This window comes from Symsagittifera roscoffensis, chromosome 2, assembly GCF_963678635.1.
Source record: "Symsagittifera roscoffensis chromosome 2, txSymRosc1.1, whole genome shotgun sequence".
In the NCBI taxonomy this organism is placed as follows: domain Eukaryota; kingdom Metazoa; phylum Xenacoelomorpha; order Acoela; family Convolutidae; genus Symsagittifera; species Symsagittifera roscoffensis.
The window spans coordinates 3,003,923-3,017,536 of NC_087063.1; the positions used below are offsets into that span (position 1 = coordinate 3,003,923).

The 13,614-nt window shown below is 36.9% G+C and overlaps 4 protein-coding genes across 6 annotated transcripts in view; all 4 read left to right on the forward strand.

The window, feature by feature from the left end:
* The window catches only part of LOC134839599 (cyclin-dependent kinase 10-like), a 501,898-nt gene that overhangs the window by 437,765 nt on the left and 50,519 nt on the right, over nt 1–13,614 (forward strand). The gene's annotated exons all lie outside the window — the stretch shown is intronic.
* Nucleotides 4,415–11,172, forward strand: LOC134839331 (cytosolic Fe-S cluster assembly factor narfl-like). Of its 2 annotated transcripts, none has more exons than XM_063854841.1 (2): nt 4,415–4,724; nt 9,968–11,172. In XM_063854841.1, exons 1-2 carry the CDS (start codon nt 4,432–4,434, stop codon nt 11,079–11,081), a joined length of 1,407 nt encoding a protein of 468 aa, XP_063710911.1. In that variant the 5' UTR covers nt 4,415–4,431; the 3' UTR covers nt 11,082–11,172. The 2 variants fall into 2 exon arrangements, with proteins under 2 accessions (XP_063710911.1, XP_063710912.1); XM_063854842.1 differs by having other exon boundaries at nt 4,415–4,655.
* Nucleotides 11,287–13,594, forward strand: LOC134839299 (protein Abitram-like). 2 transcript variants are annotated; one of them, XM_063854802.1, is made up of 4 exons: nt 11,287–11,630; nt 11,875–12,044; nt 12,460–12,711; nt 13,032–13,594. In XM_063854802.1, the coding sequence occupies exons 1-4, from the start codon at nt 11,357–11,359 to the stop codon at nt 13,035–13,037; spliced, it is 702 nt and encodes a 233-aa protein (XP_063710872.1). In that variant the 5' UTR covers nt 11,287–11,356; the 3' UTR covers nt 13,038–13,594. The 2 variants fall into 2 exon arrangements, with proteins under 2 accessions (XP_063710872.1, XP_063710871.1); XM_063854801.1 differs by having other exon boundaries at nt 11,863–12,044; nt 13,032–13,593.
* On the forward strand, nt 13,043–13,501 carry LOC134838975 (uncharacterized). Its single transcript, XM_063854348.1, has one exon. It carries the CDS (start codon nt 13,043–13,045, stop codon nt 13,499–13,501), a length of 459 nt encoding a protein of 152 aa, XP_063710418.1.

The following is a 13,614-nucleotide window of genomic DNA, read 5'->3' on the forward strand; positions in this document are numbered from 1 at the left end:
AAAAAAAATGAATTATCTTCTTTTGACGGCAATGCACAAGCTTCAAATTAAATTTGAAAAAAAAACTTGCTTAAGCCTACCTACTCAACTCCTTCAATATCAAAAATATTCCTGCGATCTCTTAGAGATGCTATTGTGACTCAGCTGAAGTTACACGCAGGGCCAGCCTAGTGTTGAGTTATTACTAACTCATTCAGTCACCTAGTATAATAGTACCACAAAATTTCACAAGATTTTATATCTAACACACAAAATACAATTGATAACCAGATAAGAATACCCTATAGGTGACAGCGATCTTTCATTCAGTATCACTTTACCACCACAGACGTATCAAATAACTGCTTCGTTTAAAATCAAACAAAATTTTATAAAAGAGCAGTGATGGTTTTAAAGAAAAAGACTTCCCTCGATTGGAACACTCCAAAAGAACGAAGCCCAGGGCACTGTCTTCTCTAGTGAGTGTGTCTTGTCTAAAGACCCACCGACGTCTTCTTTTATATGTCCTACGATTGTCCGAGCTGTCCTACTACGTAGCTCAAGGCAGCCTCTTAATCGAAAATATCTAGAGTCTAAGCAAAAGCTCTCCGACACTCGGACAGTTCCAAGTACACGAGAGTAGGGAACAACTTTGTCTTCTCAAGTGAGTGTGTCTTTCTAATACACTCACCGACGCCTTCTTTCGTGTGTTCCCGGCTTGCCCAAGCCTTCCTATTAGGTAGCTCAAGGCAGCCACTCAATCAAAATCACATTCAAAAAAACTTTTGTTCGGATACTTTGATGAACCCGATCTAGAATCCAAAGTTAATCGCGAATCTCCGGGTCAATTGGACCACTATTCCCCCAAATATACACGTCTCGTGAGTAGTAGACCTACTATTTAGACCTCAAAAGGATGTCTAAGTATGTTATAATTGTCCCAGAGGGTACTTCCAAATTTTCACTAAGGAGATTTGTTAAAGGGCTTAAGTCACTCCGGAGTTTCACTACGCGGAATTTCAGGGCATTAAAGTAGCTAAAAAGTCAATTTATTTCGTCTCTCTACATATATCGGTCTCCGGTTACCGAGTGTCCAATTCCCAACTTCTCTGGAAATAACGTTGTTCTTTCCTCAATTTCGTGGCACGGGAGGGTACTGTTCCGCTCCGGATCTTTCTCTGAAGTCTCCTTTCGTGACATCTCTTCCTGCTAAGTGTCTTATCGTGTACTGTTTTTTATCGACCGTTTTTCGTTCTGTATCTCCGGTTGTGTTTTTTTTTGTCTTTTTGTATTAAAAATGGCCGTTTCTGCATTTCTCAGAAAAAGACCGCTCAGAATCGAAAGTTTGAAAACTAAAAATTCCAGAATATTCACCCTCCTTTTTACTAAAAAATGATCGTTAAGGCCTCTATCGCTGTCTTTCTAGCGCCGCAGTGAGTTCGAACTGTGCCTATCCGGGGGAATGTCACACTTTTGTGCATTGTCTTAAAATCCTCTTTGAAAGCGCGCAAAGCGGTCACTTATTCGGTGGAGAATTTATAAATGATTAAATATATTATGTTGTCGAAGATACAGTTTCTTTCGCATCAAATTTGTTGGACAAGCAGTTGTTAATTCCAATAAGTGTAAATTTGTTTGAAGTAGCTTGATTTGCTATTTTTCACACGCTTCTTTAATCCATGTTTTTAGTCCTCCAAAACCTTTTATCAAAACTGTTGTTAGATGTCTGCTCGTCGTTTCGTCAAATGACACGAAATTTCGTCTGCAAACAAATGCGTTTGAAGAAGTGCGAGTCAGATTTCTGGTTTCGGGCATGTCGTCTTGCTAATCTGTACAACGAATACTTCAAATGTGGAACTCATGGTAAAGTTTCATGGAAAAGCTTCAAGTTTATATAATAACATTTATTTATCAACCACCTTGAAGCTCTCAGGTGAAAAGTAATCATCGATAATTGTAATCGAGTTTTTTTTTTATTGTTGTTGTAACTATGTGTATCTAATGATGTTATAATATTTTTATGAACTGATAGGAAAAAAACAGAAAACATTTGACATACACTTGTATCAAAGAAGTCAATTAAAGTGAACAAGAAATAAAAAGAGCGTATATACCGCACAGTTTACAGTTGAAGCAGTAAAGCGAAGGGTGTGTGTCAACTAGTTGCCTCAAGGATGCATCCAGCGTTCCCGCGCTGATTCGCTAGGTCTAGCTTTTGTTTGAGAAATTTAAAAGCTAGTTTCTCACCCGTTTAGACTGTTATTCGCCTTGCAAGTTCTTTCAAGAAAACTGCAGTAGACCTACCAGCGCCACCCAGTGTTTCCATGGCAACGGATTTGAAAATAACAGTGGAAGGGAGGTCTGAATAGTGGTTTCTTTTGCGGACTTCGGCCTCGGAAGCTGCATTGGCACCCGGAAGAACTCCCATTCGCAGATTAGAGTTTGCCAAACGACTTATACATGTGAAATCCCATGCCAAGGTCCGTTCTCGCTGCCATGGCATTAGTGTGTGTCCATCTGGTCTGCGTCCATCTTTGCGTAGCAGCCCGATAGGTTCTAGTGTGGAACTGATGCCGAGTGATTTTATAGAATCTTTAATGATCATGTTGCCATTCGAGTGTCTGATGAACCTGTGCTTGATCGTCGGGCAGACAAATGCGTGTCTTCCATCTGTTGCTGCAACATAGCCACATTTGCACGTGTGTTGTGCGGTTACTGGGGCTCCTAGACGCAGACCAGCTGAAATACGGAACTCATCATCGGACAAAGTCAGACCCAGCGGACGAGAAGGAAGGACGTCCAGCCAAGCGCCTGAACCTACCGCGCGACAGCCGTGATAACGAGCAAGTGAGTTTTCGTCGTTACAATTGCTCAAAATGTTTGCGGATTGTTGTTCGTAGATAGGTTTTGTCCAAAAGTTTTGGGCTTAGTCTTCAAATTGGTGGTTGCTGAGAGACTCCCAGTGGTCGACGGCTTCGTTAAAAAGACCAGGATTGCTTATCTCAGGAGCAAGGCGGTGCCGTAAATTTTCAGTGGAAACAAATGAAGCAATAAATGCTGATGAGCTGAGAGTGCTGGTTTTTTGAAGACCAAACCCTCCTTGTTTCGTGGGCAAGCAAATTTGACTGAAAAAGACATCGGAAATGATGCAGTTGAAGATTCTCTCAAGTTCAAGGAATACAAGTGTGTCGATTTCGTCGAGTAAATCTGTGTGTTTAAAGGCAGGACTAGCGCGGAGGACATACATAAGTTTAGGGACAAAGAAACAATTTTTAATGAGAAAGAAAGCGGTTTGACATGGTAAAGAAGCTGTTCGCTGCAGGAGTGTCTTGAGTTTCGCAAGTTTGTCCACTAACTCTGCTCGAATCGACCTAGTGCCTAGACCAGCTCCAAGAAGTGTGCTGTCTTCGGCATCAACGCATTGAATAGTGGGAAATGTCTCACGAAAAGCTCTTTCTATCTCCTTTTTACTGCTCCCAAAAGCTGTCACCTCGCACTTCTTCTCATTCAAAAGAAGACCAAGTTTCTCACATGCTTGTTTGATACTCAGAAGATCATGGAGAGTGGTGCGCCATTCATCAGCAAAAGCAACGTCATCCAGGTATCCAGTTTTCAGCTTGCTCAAGAGGTTCTGCAAAGCAGGATGTAGGACAAGACAAAAGCCAAAGGTAGCCAAGGGATCGCCTTGCTGAAACCCTTCTGTTGATTTAATGGTGAAGGCACCATATATCAAGAAACTGCTGTCTTCGTAGCAGAGTTTCACAAAGCTAAGGATCTCCGGGGCTAAGGACATCACGTCTTACACAATTTTGACAAAGGCTTGATCACGTTCAATGTGACATATTGTTTGACCCAGAATACAAAAACAGACTTCTAGGAATGTACACAAAGTTTTTCAAAACTCGCTACAACGAATCAGACACATTCCTTTGGCGCATTTTATGCGAATGCAACAACTGTAGAGACCTGAAGAAACTTACACTTTTAACTGAAAACTAAACTTTGAACAATGCAATGACTGGGTTTTATGCGAACCATTGGATTATATTCCTAAATCCTTTGTTATTATTGTTTATTGATTCTGTCGACAATTGAATCAGGGTATGAATAATGCAAATCAGGGTATTGAACCAAGGTATGATTAAATGTTTTTTTTTTGCTTGCTCCGGTTTTTAAAAGTCTTGTTTGCTCAATTCTTTGTTAATTACGTTTTCTTGGTATTGATCATTCATTTGTTTTCGTTATCAAATTATTCATGCATAATTTATTCGTTTTCTTGGTATTTTTTGACGATTCTAATAATTTTTTCATCAGTTAGCCTGTATAAACCTATATATGTCAATATTTTTCTATTTTTCTGATCTTGGACCCATTCTGCACTTGGACCATTCTGCTTATTACTCCGCCTCAGTTTTCAGTGATAAGTTATCAATAATTCTTTTTGCAGGTAAGATGTTTTCAGTGGGTGTTAAAATATCTGGACTTGATGATTTCATTGCACCTTCCCAAGATTGTATTAAACCCGCTGTGGTTGAGAATAGAATTGTAACTGGTGCTAAAAGAGGTACAATCAAAGTTGAATCAGATGGAACCTACAAGGAGTTATCATCAAATGGAGATGAAGTGTTGCTTCAGAAAGCTAAAATTACGCTCAATGATTGCTTAGCCTGCTCTGGGTGCGTGACGACCGCTGAGACGATGTTGATAGAGCAACAAAGTTACTCGCAGATTTTAGAGTCTTTGAAGTGAGATTTTCTGGACTGTTTTAGTTTAGTTAGTTAAATGTTGCTTCTTGCTAAAATTTTGACACCTAAGGTTTTGCTTACAAGTACGTTAGGTCCCAGGAAAAAAGCTAGTATGAAAGAGATGCGTACAGCAATTTAGTCAAAATTTCAGAAACACAATTAAGCAACTGCAAACTATGTTTTCGAAAATTTTAAGGCCTGAAAGTTTCCCTTCAGGGACCCATCTAAATTCAAAGGACCCAACTATCATACTTGTACCTATCTATATATGATTCAATTGAGCGAGATATTTCCAGCAAGGTTTAAGCCAAGTTTACATGTTTAAGAATTATACGCTATCTGTACATGTTTAGCTATAGGCTAAAAGGTTTAAGCGCTTCTGCTAACTTGCGGTTTTTCATCTAGCATTGGTTTTGCCCCTTATCACATTATCAATTATATATATATATATAAATGCGGGCTTTACTATCTCGCCATGTTTAAGCTTTTTCAACGTATAATTTTTGCATGTTTAACAACAGAATTTTTTCACGTTTAAGCTATACCGTAAATCGCAATGGTTAAGGTTTTTTTTTCAATTTTCCAGTTTAAATTCATTGTTTATTTTATCCAGTTTGAAATTGGCAACCCAATAGTAGGATATTGTCAGAGTTTTCCCAGGTTTTGCGATTGTGGCCTCCATATATGAATAACCAAATCCTTTTAGTTTACGAGATAGGCAATTTTCGAGATTTTTCAAAAATTTCTAGAAAATTTAATTAAAAAAATTTCTCAATTTTTGAAATTCTCACCCTATAGTTGGGTGCTGTCAGGGTAATCTTAGGGGTTGCGAATCTTGCCTCCAATTCTCACTTCTCAAATCCTTGTAGTTTTCGAGATATGACGTTTTTTATTATTTTTTCAAAAACTTAGATTTTAAAAATTTCCAAAACGTTGAAGATCTCAATCCTGTTGCTGGATATTGTGAGGGTACTCTCAAGGGTTGCAAATCTTGCCTCTGATTATGGCTGCTCAAATCCTTGTAGTTTTCAAGATATGACGTTTTTTTGGATTTTTCAAAATTTTTCAGAAAACCTAGATATAAAATTTTTTTACAAAACTGAAATCACCATCTCTGTAGTGAGACTATGTCAGGGCAGTCTTAGGAGTTGCGAGTTTTGTCGCCAAGTATGACTGCTCAAATCCTTGTAGTTTTCCAGATATGACGTTTTTTGTGATTTTTTCAAAAAAAAATTCATGAAAATTAATTTAATTTTTTTTTTCTTTCAAAGTTTGAATTTCCTAACCTGTAGTTGGGGGGCTGTCAGAGTAATAATCTCAGGGGTTGCAAATTTGGCCTCCAATTAAGAATGCCCAAATCATTTTTGTTTAAGAGATACGACGATTTTTTTGTGATTTTTTTTGGAATTTTTCAGAAAACTCATATTACAAAATAATTCGTTAAAATGAAATTCCCAACCCTGTAGTTGTGTGTTTTCAAAGATTGCGAATACTGCCATAAAAAAATACTGCTAAAATTTTGGTAGTTTTCGAGATGCGAATACATTTTTTAAAGAAAACTTGAGAGGAAGTTTCTCAAAATTTGAATTTCCCACCGTTTTAGTTAGGTACTGTAAGAGTACTTTCAGGAGTTGCAAATCTTGCGTCCAAATGCGACTGCTCAATAGCTTTCAGTTTCCCAGATGTGACGTTTCTTAGATCATTTTAAATTTTTTGAACTTTATAAAATTTCACAAAATTATATGGTTCTTCAAAATTTGTATAAAAAACTTTGGAAAATTTGTAATTACGAACCCTGTAATTGGGTGCCGTCAGAGTACACTCAAAGAATAATTTTTTGAGTTGTTGATGAAAATTTACAGCACCGCATGTGCGTTACACGCTAGTTTTAATTAAGCATGCATGTTAGAACTAAATCATGCTCTGCGGGTGTTATGGTCGTTACAGGGACTTAGTACAGCTAGTAGAAGCAGCAACCTCTTGCAAAATTTGAAATTAACAACCCTGTAATTCGGTGCTGTCAGAGTACACTCAAAGGATGCAGATCCTATTTCCAATATATCCGGTTATCTAATAATTTTTTAAAAATTCGAAGCACCGGAGGTGCGTTACATCTTAGTTTCAATTAAGTTATTGACTGATATTTGCTTTTATTCTTTTTGCAGTGATGAGTTTTTTCAAAATAAATTTTGGCTTGTCTCTAAATTTTTTCACGAAAGAGGGCGTACAGTCATATGTTGCTGTTAACACTTGCAGGAGCAAGTGTCTTGTAATCGGGAACTAGGCTTTTTTCCCGTCAACATTTTTTTTGCACATTTTAATTTTTGCACATTTTAAATTGTGCGTGTGTTTTTAGGGAGCGGGAAATTTAAAATTGTTTATTAGTTTCATTTTTTTGGATTTCAATTCTTTTTTGTCTTTTTTCGACTAAATATGTTGGGCCTATTTTATATCGCCTTAATGGCTTTATATTACGCCGTTTGATGAGCAAAAAGTTTTGTGTGTGTTTTGAGGGAGAAGTGAATTTAAATTTTGTTTGTTAGTTTAAAATTTTAGGTTCAAGCTTTCTACTCAGATATTTTTGGCTTAGTCACTGCTTGGGAAGTTTTATTCCGATGCAAATTTTGGTTCCTGTTGTCTAAGCATGTTTTTTCAAATCTATCTTCATACATTTTGATAGATTTATTTTCATGTATAATTATAGATTTTCGATGTTTTTGTTTTTGGCTGATGGTTTTTCGGCTTTTTTGTTGTCGATTAAGCTCTCGGTTTAGTTTCCGAATTGTGTACACTATCTTGCCTTCAGTACATTTATGGCACTCGTAGATACTATATGTGCAGTACATGGTTTATTATCAATTTTTTTGCCGAATTTTTTCGGTTAAATTTCAGCTTCTAGGTTACCGGCTTTAATTCTGTCGGCTTATTTACCAAATATCTTGTTTCCTACAATTTTCCGATGTTTTTTATGAAATCAATAAGACCCTGGCGTTAATTTTTTTCGAATGTGCAAATTCAACTTTATTGGAACTTCTCAAGTTCCTAATATTAGCTACTGCTTGAGCGTCATGTGGTTTTAACCCTGTATTTGTTGTATTGCAAGTGGTCCGAAACTCAGCTTCGCCTCTGTCTTCAATTTTGACAATGTATGTTTGAATTTTTGAATTTGAAAAATAACTTCTCCGACCTTTAAAATTTCTTTAAAAAAATCCTAACAAAGTTTCTATTTTTTTTTTAAATTTTTAGCTTTTCAAAAAAGCTTAGTTCGTATATTCTCCTCGATGCTTCTTGGACGGCCTGCTATTTTTATGATATTTCTTTGGCAAAAACAATTGAAGTCTAGAGTTTAATCGCAATTTTTTTTGTATAGTTGTCAATAAGTTATTTCGTCAATTAATTTTTATTCGTCTTTTAGTGCGTTCTAGTCTATGTATTTTTAAAGAACGTTTACTTGTATCAAGAAGAGACTCGGTTTTAGAAAGCCTCAAGTGTTGTAAAATCAGAAATTACCTTCGATTTGTAAAATCATATTTTGATCGTAACTTTCAGAATAGCAGATTAAGTTCGTTTTAATTATTTGTTCCCAGTAAACTTAATGTTTTCCTCTCGATCTGAAGCGTTTTTTTTATTTGAAAATCAAGTGTAAGCAGGTTAGTGTAATTTATGTGTTTCGTTTTTATACCTGCTAAACTTTCTGAAAGCGAGAAAAACGAAATATGATAGTTTTTTCGCCAGCCTTTTTCTTTTGGATAATTTTGTTTGAATGTAGTTTAGAGCCAATGTTCGTCCTCTTTTCTCGTGATGTCTGAAGTTTGTTGTTGATAATCAATTCAAATATCCGCACATCGAGTTTTGACAAAAATTCAAAACTTTCTGTGTTGTTACTGCTTTCACAAAATCTCATGTTTGGATTTTTTATCATCTTTTATCATGGTTTTGTCTGCATTGTTCTCGGTAGTTTTCCTGTTAGCTTAATGGTAGCTGTTGGGCTCCGCCTCAATCAAAATGAGTTTCATGTTGAGACAAACATGAAAACTTCGTGTTGTTTTTGGGCGGTTTTTCATTTTCTTAACGATTCAGTGGCTTTCTGTATCGCAAATTCAGCTAAGCTTATGATTTGTACCTTTGAATGGGATGTCGTTTGGTTACTTTATCATTATAATGAAGTAAAAAAAATTTTAAAAAAAAATACGCCTTGTGGCTAACTCAAAAATATGATTTTGTTAAATGACATCCCGCCTTTCTGAAAGAATCTGATGTTTTATTGAGCATTATAAAACTTATCATCAAGTTTTCATTTGACTAATTTTAAACACTGTCATTGGTACTTTTTGCGCGGGTTTTGTCTTGAGCTTTTGTTTAGAGCATCTTTTGATCGTGAAGCTGTTTTTATTCGATTTTGATAGTACAAAATTATATTCACCTTTTCTCACTTGTAATTAAATGACTGGCGATAATCAATTAGGAACCTCAACAACTTCGAAAAGTTTTCCCAATTGGCCTAGAGGCAACGCAAATGCATTTGAACCCTAAGGTTTGGAGTTTAAGCCCCGGCAGGACCTTTTTTTTCTGTATGAAAAAGAAAAAAAAATCGGGAAAAATTGAATTGGCGGATTTTTGTTCGTCTGTTTATGCTTTGTCGACTTAGTTGCCACATCGGGGATTTTTATTGCGCTGACAGCAATTTTTATTGTTGATGAAAGTGATTTTGGCTCACTCCTGTAATTTATTAAGTCATCCGCTTTCGTTGTAAAATTTTCCTTGGTTTTCCTTTCTTTTTTTTCGCTTAAAAGCTTTGTTCTACCCACTTGTTGTTGGCTTAAGTGCCGCTCGGTATATACTAAATGCCTATTGGATACCGGTGGTTCTGTTTTTTGACAGTTTTTTGAAATTATTTTCAATTTTACCAATTTTTTAATCGTTTCGTCATTTCCGTCTCATTTTCTATTCGCTAGCTAGCTCCGCTTTGACTGTGCCATAAGAACGTTACTGGTCTTTTCGGGGTATAAAGGTTGATTGAAAATCAAATTTTTGGTTTGCGGTAATAGCGTCTGTTTAACATGTATATGCTACGATATCTTGGGTCGCCTAGATTACAAAAACGCTGATAATGACTAATAACTGCAAGAACACAAAAGCGATACAAGAGAAAGTGGCACACAAAATGTTGAAAGAAATGTTTCCTGCTTATGCTAATTAAAAATTGGCAATCGTTCCTTTGAATCAACTAGCTATTGTTTTAGGACGAGAAAAACGGGTTCTGTTTTTGCTGCCACTGTTTCTCCTCAAAGTGTTGCCTCACTGGCTGCTTTTTACAGCGATGATTTCATCTCGACAGCTGAAAGGATAAGCTTTTATCTAAAATCGATCGGCGTCGACTATGTTTTTGATTCAAATATAGGACGAAATCTAACTTTACTGGAGAGCGGAAAGGAGTTCGTTGAGAGGTTTCGCGGGAAGTCAGAGCACTTTCCTGTTTTTACTTCGTCTTGCCCAGGTTGGATTTGCTACGCTGAAAAAACACACGGAGATTTCATTTTACCGTTCATATCGAAAGTTAAATCCCCGCAACAAATGATGGGAAGCTTAATCAAGAGACAGTTGGCATCTAGTTTGAAAGTGGATGCAGATCTTGTGTACCATTTTACAGTAATGCCTTGTTTTGATAAGAAACTAGAAGCGCTCAGATCCGATTTTGTAGTTCCTGGAACCGAAATCAAAGAGGTTGATTGCGTTGTGGCGACCAATGAACTTTTTTTGATGATGGCTGAAAGCAGTCAAAGTTTTACGACATTTGAAAAGAAACCATTCGATTCTTTGGTTGACCTTCTAGAGGGCAGATTAAATCGTGAATACACTTTTCGTTCACATGAAGGAAGTGGAGCCGGCGGCTATATAGAGCATGTTTTCAAATACGCGGCTGATCAACTTTTCGGAGTCAAAAATCCGCCCCTGGATTTTGTTGTCAAGAGAAGCACAGATCACAAAGAGTTGTTCTTGAACATTGACGGTGAAATCAAATTGCGTTTTGCAGTTGCGTATGGGTTCAAAAACCTGGGAAACTTTGCTATGAAGTTGAAGAAAAACAATTTGAAGTACGATTACGTGGAGATAATGGCGTGTCCTTCTGGTTGCTTAAATGGCGGTGGTCAATTGAGGTCAGAAGCAGCTAATAATAAAGAACTGCTAAATGAAGTCACAGCCAGATACTGGTCACTACCAACTATGGAGCCATCTTTTGATGTCGATTTGAGTAATGAGAAATCTGAATGCGCCGATGATGTGAATTCTTTTTTCTTCGCCGAGTACAAAAGTGTTCCAAAGATGAATACCAATTCATTGAACATCAAGTGGTAATTACAAGGCTTTATTTATGAAACAGACAAATTGGTGCATATATAGGTTTTTAGTAGTGGTTAAACATTTTGATACTTCAGAAATTATTGATCTCAACAAATGATGTTTTGTGCAGAGTAAAATATTTCATGTGGCGCTGATCTCCTTGGTCTCCTGAAGTCGATCAAATATCGAAGGAGAAAGTTTTTTTTTTAATTTCAGGTTATGATGCGTTTTGTCAAATTGAGTTGAACTCAATAGCCGTGTCTCGAATAGACGATGAAGCTCTAAAGGAAATGGAAGTTTCAGAAGGCACAAGTAACCAGCGAAGCACAGTTTGTGACAATGCTATTGATCAGAATCGTTTTAGTTTACCATCTGTAACTTCAGATGTTACATCTTCTGGGAAGTTATCTGAATATATCGATTTCATTGATCGCTATTTCACTCATTACTTTTGCGACAAAACCAAGTTACTCTTTTTACAACATACCAACGCGTTGATTTGTGTAGTCACTCTGTCAGACGAGCATCCTGTGTTGAAAGCATGCAAAGAGACAGTTAGAAATGGTACCGTAAAGACAGTTTCAAAAAAATGGATTGTTATCATAAACGTTCAAAAATTTTCTCGTGACATTGGGGATTTTTGGATAAAAATGCTCTCTTCTCATCAAAATTTAAAATATTAATGATATGTTCTCATCGAAATTTGAAGTTTTCATGTTTTTTTTCTCAAATGCGAAAGTTTTACTTATTTATTTTTGTAAAACTGAAATTTTGGAAATTGTCTGAATTATTGAAGCTGATTGTGCAGTAAAAGTGTCTTACCAATTGAGTAATGGGATTGACCGAAGCAACCCGAAAGTGTCTGGAAAAGGGAAGAAGGGAGCCAAAGTGGTCGGAAAAGACGAGTTATTGTGCGAAGTGACAATCGGAGAGACACTGCACCCAATTATGTGCTCTCTATCTGGGTCGGTTATTGAGGTTAGTGCGACGAAAACAAAAATTGGATCAACCGTCAGTCCCCCCCCCCCTAAGTGACCTACCATAGAATGTCCTTCCCAAGCATGTATTAATTTTGAAAATTTATTCCGCAAAAAATATTCATTTCAAACAAGCGTGCTGAAATACTGCTGGAGATTTTTTCTAACGTTTTTTTACGGTTGATTTTTTTAAGTTCTTCTGAAGAGTCCGTATGATGGTCTTTCGTGTCCCCTTTGCGGACATGCGGTCTTAAATTAAATCTTTGAAGAAATGTAAAAATAGGTCAATTAAAATGGACTGAAAGAGAAGCCTGTTAACTGAAAGAGAAACCTGCACAAATTGCTAGTTTCTAAATTATTTTGTTAATTGCTGGATGACTTGACTTGAAATACTTGACAAGCTTGAAGTTTCATAGGTAAATGAAAAGCTTGTTGAAAATCCGGAATTGCTCTGGACAGATCCAAGAGGTAGAGGATACATAGCAGTGTTAATGCTAAAGAGGCCGAGACATGGAAAGAGTTTTCTGGAGTCGACCTTCAAGGATATGCAGTTGGTGCATAAGTCGCCGGAAGAGATTTCGGAAGAAGCGGAGATCGAGATCACTATCTCGGATAATTCAACCTCACAGGAAACTTCCTCAAAACGATCAGGAACAGTGACGCCCCTTGTTAGCTATTTTTGAAATCGAAAAAACGAATAATCATCATGATCTTAATCATTTAAAAGCAACTAATTTTGCTCCTAATTTTTTGCCCTGTTAATTGTAAATTGAAAGATTTTTTTTTGCTCCAACCAAATGTATTAATTTGGGAAGGAATTTTGAATGCAGGTATTTTTTCTCCTAAAGTCAGGTGTTTAAAAGTAACGTCGTTGGAATTTGAGTTGTATATGAATTTGAGCTGTAATGAAAATTTCTGAAAACATCTTCTGAGTGTTTGCTGATGTTTACAAGAAACAATTAAGTTATAAAGAGGCGTCGTTGAACAGGAGTAGCTGCGATGCCTGAAGATGAAGGCTGCTCGACTACGGTGCACACTTTAACAGTGCAATCTTCTTCATCGTCGTCCTCGGGAAACGCAACTTACACTACCGGTAGAAGCCTCGGGTCTACATTTGTTCCAAGTTATACATCCACGTACAGTAGCACATACTACGATACCTATACATCGAATACGAGTAGTGTCTATTCGAGTACAACTACAGATTCGACAAGTGACTCTGTGACAGGTGTCGGAATCAGTTTGGACGCCACGACAGTGACGGAGTCTAGTTGGTTCGACACGACGACATCGTCTTCGACTACTGTGGCTGTCAGTTCGACATCAACAGAAGATGTTACGTCTGTTACTTCGTCGTCAACTACAAGTGACCAGACGACAAGTTATTCGACCGAGGAAGTAACGAGCGAGAAAAGCTCAGTTAATGTTGTTCCAAAAATGGTTACGAAGAGGTTTTGATATTGTAGATTGAAATGATATCGTGACTAGACGTGCTAGTTGATCTGAGAGATGATTTTTGTTTTTGTAAATTTGTTGATTATTGAAAAACATCAAAAGAAAAAAAAACATTT

Excerpts from the sequence above, each read along its gene's own strand:
- LOC134839299 (XM_063854801.1), top strand. The coding sequence starts at position 11,357 with ATGGAAGTTTCAGAAGGCACAAGTAACCAGCGAAGCACAGTTTGTGAC. Across the intron at positions 11,631-11,862 it reads CAAAGAGACAGTTAGAAATG|CTGATTGTGCAGTAAAAGTG; the intron begins GTACCGTAAAGA and ends GAATTATTGAAG. Across the intron at positions 12,045-12,459 it reads TATCTGGGTCGGTTATTGAG|GTAAATGAAAAGCTTGTTGA; the intron begins GTTAGTGCGACG and ends GAAGTTTCATAG.
- LOC134839331 (XM_063854841.1), top strand. The coding sequence starts at position 4,432 with ATGTTTTCAGTGGGTGTTAAAATATCTGGACTTGATGATTTCATTGCA. Across the intron at positions 4,725-9,967 it reads CAGATTTTAGAGTCTTTGAA|GACGAGAAAAACGGGTTCTG; the intron begins GTGAGATTTTCT and ends CTATTGTTTTAG.
- LOC134838975 (XM_063854348.1), top strand. The coding sequence starts at position 13,043 with ATGCCTGAAGATGAAGGCTGCTCGACTACGGTGCACACTTTAACAGTG.